General features: G+C 36.8%; 1 protein-coding gene across 1 annotated transcript; it reads right to left on the bottom strand.

Annotated features, from left to right (window-relative positions):
* Window positions 1-1,222: 1,222 nt before the first annotated feature.
* On the bottom strand, window positions 1,223-6,404 carry LOC109044842 (myosin light chain kinase family member 4-like). Its single transcript, XM_042746556.1, is given in 15 exon segments — window positions 1,223-1,297; window positions 1,631-1,679; window positions 1,794-1,873; window positions 1,964-2,116; window positions 2,196-2,327; window positions 2,407-2,478; window positions 2,557-2,715; window positions 2,805-2,914; window positions 3,358-3,451; window positions 3,815-3,920; window positions 3,989-4,148; window positions 4,827-5,017; window positions 5,175-5,211; window positions 5,213-5,257; window positions 6,366-6,404. Coding segments are annotated over 13 exon segments (1,377 nt in total). The 3' UTR covers window positions 1,223-1,297; window positions 1,631-1,679; window position 1,794.
* Between the last annotated feature and the right edge of the window lie 688 nt (window positions 6,405-7,092).

Genomic DNA, 7,092 nt, shown 5'->3' on the forward strand with positions numbered 1-7,092 from the left:
CCAGTCATCGCATATATAGAAACCTGAAATCAAAACATAACAATAAATAATCATTTATTACGCTTAGACCATGATGAAGTGATAGTCACTTAGAAATCCTAGTGTCTAAAATACTACTACTTTGTTAGCCATCCGCTGACGTACAATATTTCACACTCCATTTACTATTTGTGAAAGCATTTCAAGTAAACATCAGAAAAGGTGATCAAAGCAAAACAGTATCTTTATATATAGAACCACACAAAAACACACAAAACAATTGTAGTAAGTGTTTCTGTTTTTTTTTTCCCTGTTTTTTTTTTTTTTTTTCGTTTGCCTTCATGGAAGAGAGGGAGTGAGCAAGACCAAAAACAGCCAGTCGTGAAGCTAGCGTCCCAGTCTCAAATTCAGTCTCCCTCAATTTCCAACCTTAAAAAAAAAAAAAATAATTAAACCAAACCTACTAAGAAGTGTGAGATCAGCAGCATTACCTAAGCATTTTGCACAATACATTTGCCCTATGGGAAAACCCTCTAAATGACATTCTAAATGACATTATTGAATAAAAGGTTGTAAGCGAGAGCTGTATTTGGGTCATGGTTTATTTGTATCGGATAACAGTAGCTACATGCACACATACAAACGCCAAACTGCTCTGACATTTAGACTTTCCTGAAAATCAGCAGAAATGACATAATATTCAGAAATAATAGATTATTTTGCAGGATTTTGACATTAAGGGTGCTAGAGTTTCAAGTGTAAAACTACAGTACCGTTTTCTGGTGTTGAATTCTAATGCCTTCACAAACATTACATGAATGTAATGTTACCATAAACCAGTGATGTATAGAATATTACCCTAAGACTCAATATATTTGTGCGTATAGAGTATGAATGATGATTTCTGTTGCACTCTTAGTCATTCACATACTTCCTCAAGTCCTGGCCTATTATAAAGTACACATACAATACCAACTCACTGTAGAATTAACAGTATGTAGTAATTTTTCATAAGACGACAGCCAGCAGACAGTTAAAACCCACTTAAACCAGGACTTGAGCACAGGGCAAGTTTGTCATAGAGCCATAAATGGTTAACATTTTACAAAATGGTGAAATATTCTTGTACCACAAGTGAAGAGCTGTACTTTTAATGTGTTATATGCTGTTTTAAACTTAAGTTGAGGTAAGTCGGTAATAGACATATTGTACAGTTCAGTATTTAAATGTAATATTAAACAGATGTTGTGTAGTTGTTCAGGTACAACAGTATTGGTCCAGTGTGTCACCAAGGCATCAGGAGAGCAAATTATCTCTTCTGCAGAAAACATTAAATTAAGGATATGACAGCTGAATGTTTATTACTTTTTTAACATTTAAAGGGACAGCCCAATAATTTCTGTCATAATTTACCCTTCCTTATGACTTCCTTTCTTCTGCAGAACACAAAACAAGATTTTTAAAGAATGTTGGAATACAAACAACTGGGTGGGACAGGAAACGTCTTATCAACATTCTTCAAAATATCTTTTTTTGTGTTCTGAAGTAGAAAGACACACAGGATTGGAAGGACATGAGTGTGAGTAAACAATGACAGAATTGTCATTTTTGGGGTTAACTATCCATAGATATTTCAGGTTATGTATCTTACCTGTTTATCCCTCTTGAGGAGGGGCATGAGAAGAGTGACACTTGTTTTTCTGTGAGAGAAACAGGTTCATTCATTATAGTTTGCATTTTAATATATATAATTTTATGTGCATTATTTCACTACGCCGCACTCAATTAGCCATAAACTCAAAGCTGTTATTAACCTTATGGGTGTAGACGGTAGTGAAGCGCTCGGTCTGAAAGCCATGGGTGTTTCAGGGACTGGGATGCACTCATTCTCCAACTGCTCAAAAAACACAAACACCCAGGTAACTCTTCAGAATTAAATATAGAGGATTTGTCAGACTTAGCCAACTTCTGGGGACACACAAACCTTTTGCTCTTCACAAGCAGGCGTGAGATGAAGTCTTTGGCCTCCTCAGAGATGTCGGCAAACTCTGCTTCTTCAAAACTCCACTGACACGCCAGGATGCTATTTAGTGTCTCATTATCATCCTCACCCAGGAACGGAGACAAGCCACTGAGCCTACACACGCAAACACAAGTAAGTTTTACAAATCTCTCCCCTTTTGTATTATAGTGATTGTTCATTGATGTCTATGGACTCACGCATGTAAGTGATGACACCTAAACTCCACATATCAGTTGGGAATGAGACAAATTCATAGTTGATCACTTCAGGAGCCAGGAACTCAGGTGTGCCGAAGTTCACTCTCAACTTTTCCCTGGGTTTATATCTGAAAGGAAGAAATTGGCGTGATGAAAGCCGTAGATCCATGACACAGTGTAAACACAGACACAGAAACAAATACTAACCTTCTTGCAAGCCCAAAGTCAATTATCTTCACCTTGTTTGTTTGTCGACTGACACAGAGAATGTTTTCAGGGCTGTTGAAAGAGTAAACACAGGTGTTTCAAACTTCTTGTTCTTTTTTTTATGCAGCTGTTAAAATGCATGTTATTAACAAGAATGTGTTTGGTACCTTTAGGTCAAGGTGTAATATGTACATCTTGTGCATATACTGAAGCCCTTCACTGATCTGTCTGATGAACAGCACTGTGTCCAACTCGGTCAGCTTGTAGTTTTCATCTATGATCCGGTCAAACAGCTCTCCGCCATCAACACTAGGGGTTCACAGAAACAAAGGCGGAATGAGATTCAGTTAGTGAGAGTAAATGTTTGTGTGTGAAATGTGTTTTTCGATGTAACTTACTACTCCATCACTAGAATGATTTCATGTCGAGATTCAAAGGCGGCGTAGAGCTGGATCAGATTGGCATGATTCAACTGGTTCATCACCTCAATCTCACACTTTACTACCTCCTGACAAAACACAACTTGTATGAAAATCAGTGATCGTTGCAATACATTTTAGAATGGTTTTAAAAGCAGTGGTTCGAGGACCAGTGTTGATATTAACTAAAAACAAACTAAACTTAATTAAAACTATGAGAAAATGTTAATAAAAGTAAAGTTGAAATAAAATACAATATATTAGATGTAAAATTAAAAAAAAAAAAACTAGAAATATAAGGAAATTACTAAAAACTGAAATAAGAAAAAATGACAAAAGCACATAACCACATTACTAAAACGTAAACTACAATTAAAACTGAAAATACAAAAATAAAAAGTTGATTCAAACATTAATCAATACTATAATACTAAAAATATCACTGTTGTGGGTCACCAAGTAAGTTAATTAGGTGATTTAAAAAACAAAACAAAAACAATAATGATGTCTTAAAATGGACACAGGCATTTACCTTCTCTTTCTGACTCCTGGCTTTAATGATCTTGGCTGCTAATATGAGGCCAGAAGATTTCTCTACACATTTGTGCACCATGCCAAAGCGACCTCTATCAAAATCAAAATAAGACAATAAAAAAAAAAATTAAATCACAAAATTTGGAAACTTTAAATTTCCACATTCTTTTTAATACCGCAAAGGAAATGTACTGTAATCTCCCCTTGTCCTCTAGGTATTTACTTTCACAAAGGGCTAAAAATATTCAGCATGTCTTACTCTCTCAATGTCTTTCTTTCCATCCCACACACACCTGTCTGTCGCTTTCATGCCCTTGTGTATCATGTGTCCTGTAAGCTCTTAAAATGCTTAGCAATCTTATGGGTTTAATGTCACAGGCATCTTACTTTAAAATTCCTTTGATGTAAACAAATCTAATTCATAAAATATGATGCAAACATAAATACTAACTCACCCTCCAAGTACTTCCGCTTTATTGATAGTGTAGTAACTTGTAATCTGGTGGGTTTTAGTTGTCACTAGACGGTGCTCAAATGGTGCAGGTGGAGGAGGGGAAGAATCTGTAGAAAAGATTAGGAACTACAAAAAGGGAAATATATTTAAAGTTGTTCTTAGACTATTTTCTTACCAATGACATATTCGTCAATTACTGGCTCTGCATCTTTCCTCTCCTCTTCCGTCCCCTCCTCTGGTCTCTCTGGTCCCGCCTCTGCAGCTTCAAGTCCTGCTTCCTCTTCCTCCTTCAATTCCTTCTCCTCCTCCTCCAGCACCTCCCTCCACTCGGCTTTTTTTTAAGTTCATCTGTCAGATTCTCATCAGTACTAACATGCCTCTTAGAGCTGAAAGTTATTTTTCCAGATTCTCCTCACAGCTACATGGATATATAAATTAAAAGAGAGGTAATATAAAATATCACTTATCTTAGTATCTTATTATATTTTAAAATATATAATTCATAATATAAATCCGTCATATTTTGAATATTGTATTTTGAATAGTGAGCAGCAAATCAGCATATTAGAATGATTTCTGAACATTTTTAGCTTTGCCATCATAGGAATACATGACATTTTAAAATATATTAAAACAGAAAAAGTTCAATTGTAATAAATACTACACACAATATTACTGTTTTTACTGAATTTTGATCAAATAACCACAGCATTTGTGAGAATATGATACCTTTTTCAAAAATATAAAAAAGTCTTACAGTCCCAAAACATTTTTAGTAGTAGCGTATTTACAATTTTATTTGAACCAAATTCGCATCTGAATATCCAGGACATACCTTTCTGGTGTGACCTGTAATGCTTTCATCTGTCTGGCCAGATGAGTTCAGAGCAGCTAGCTGGCTTTCTTCAGATAAACATAAAGCCTCCTCTTGTTTTTTAACTTTTCATCTTTCCTCCTTTTTATCCTCCGCTTTTATCTGTAATAATTCAGCAACAATTTCTTGCTCTCTATGCCTGCCTGTTCTTCCACTGCATCCTGTTGTTTTTGTCATCTTTTCTTTCCCTATATTTCTCTCCTTCTTGCTCTTCTTCAATAAGATCCAGATGTGCAGCTGTGCTGACTGCTGTCTCTGCCGTGCATTGAGAAAGCTGATTGTTCTGTTGGTTGAGCTTCTGCACTTCTTCAAATCCAGCCTGGACTAAGTCTTGAAAAGGAGGGGAAAATAAATTAGTACAAAGAATCTTAAACATTTCTTCTTCATTTCATGTCAAACACGTCTTTCATTTTATTTACAGATTACAATTAGATTTACAATGTGACCTCTGGCTTTTAAACTCTACTGTATGTTTTTTTTCCCTCACCTGATGCATCCAGGGGTTTCTTTTTCTTCTGGGTTTTTTAAACCTTTTGGTACACTTTTAGATTTCTCCTTCCCATCCCTTCTCTAAAACTAGAGAGAGAGAAGAAGAAACAACAGCAGAGAAAGAATGAAGAGAAGAGGACCATTTATTAGAAGGACAAGTTATACAGTAAGTATCTATGATAAATATAACCATATAGTCACAAGTGAAGTATCATAATAATACAATAAGTCTAACCAGTGTAAAAAACAACATGATCATTTATTAACACTCCTTTAAATAAAACACCTGCTTTCAGTGGCACGTACATGCATTCAAAGGCTCAGAGCTGCTAACGCACAATGAATCTGATATTTCTGATCACACACAATCATCTGCTATGAGCTGAATGCACAGATGTGTCCTTGAGCTGCTACTGAGAAATCACTCATCATGTCATCGGTCAATCTGTTTTATCAAATGGCTCGAGCCAAAGACAAGGACAAGAACCTGGCAACCCATGTTCTAGAAAAGCCCCTGGTGGAAATGCAGCACAGCTAGACACAAAAATAATTAGAAAATAAATAAAGAACAAAGAATATTTAATGTAGGGTATATATGCATCAACGTTTTTGGGATAAAGAACAAACAACTTCGCACACAACATAAAAAAGCAAATGTGAAACAAAGTCATTCATGTTAAGATAAAAAGTAACAAACATGCAAATATTTCTCTTTTGTACACAAGTCCACTTTTGTTGCAACACAATAACCTCTTTTTAACTCATTCATTAGGTCAGCTGCTTCACAATTTTACTAACTAATGCCTAATAATTTGCACATATTGTTAGTATACTGAAAAAAAGTGTTTGTTAATGTGTTTGGCCCTCATTCGTTCACTGTAGTTTGTACTTGTTTTCATCTGTACTTTAAATATGTATCCAATATGAGTATTTTCAAACACTGAATTGGTGCATAAAAAACTAAACTCACCCTGCTGCTGGATTTTGAGTGTGTGTTTTTCAAGAGATATGCCAATCTTGAGTGTTCACAACCACTTCAGCAACAAAACTGACAACCTGCGAATGCCGCTGACCAGTCGCCCTCCAAAGCATCCAGTCGCCTGATCCTGTTGTTCACTCCTTCTCTCGACAACAGTTTCTTATAACGACAACGCAAATCGCAAAACATCTGCTCCAATGCTTCGTCCACCTGCAGCTGTGCCTTGATCTGGACTGATGCTGTATCCATTCTTTTCAGAGACGCTTCCTGCAGGGGCGAGGAGTTTGTCCCATCTTATCACTCAGATCATTGACTTGTCCTTCAATATGTAGAAGAGCACAAGACGAGGAGGATTTTATGATTGAAGCCTCATCAGAAATCGATGAAGATGGATGTTTTTTTGCTTGAGGTAGTAGAAAGCGAAGCCTCTTCTTGCTGTTGCTCTCCAGTGTTCAGTCGTTCTTCTGAGGATGAAGTGGTTTGGGGTCATCAAAACCCGGAGCAAGAGACTTCACAAGATTAGACGCCATGGTGACACTTTAAAACAAGTTGAAAAATAAGTAGAAGTTTAGCTATTTTCTTCACGTCCCTCCTTGAAAATGCTTCCCCAACTACAGTCTCATTTGTTCCCCTTCTCATTCCCTTGCTGTCTCTCTGTCTGGTTGTACTTCAGCTTTCAAAACCAATGCTCTTTTATAGGCGTCAGCATGCTTCTTCCTATTGGCTGGGGTGTGAGTGGGTTCAACGTAATGTCGCTGTTATCTTCTGGAGGAGGCGTCTGCGGTCTGCGATTAGAGTGGAATCCTAGAGCCAGGTGTGACGAAGATATAGAAAACCAGAGTGGGTGCCGAGGCGGGGGAAAAAGAGCCTGATGGACTCAACGAGTGACATAGCGACAGCACCGCCAGATCTTTCAATGTAAAGACTGGGTAAAAAC

Source organism: Cyprinus carpio, chromosome B20 (assembly GCF_018340385.1).
Source record: "Cyprinus carpio isolate SPL01 chromosome B20, ASM1834038v1, whole genome shotgun sequence".
NCBI lineage: Eukaryota > Metazoa > Chordata > Actinopteri > Cypriniformes > Cyprinidae > Cyprinus > Cyprinus carpio.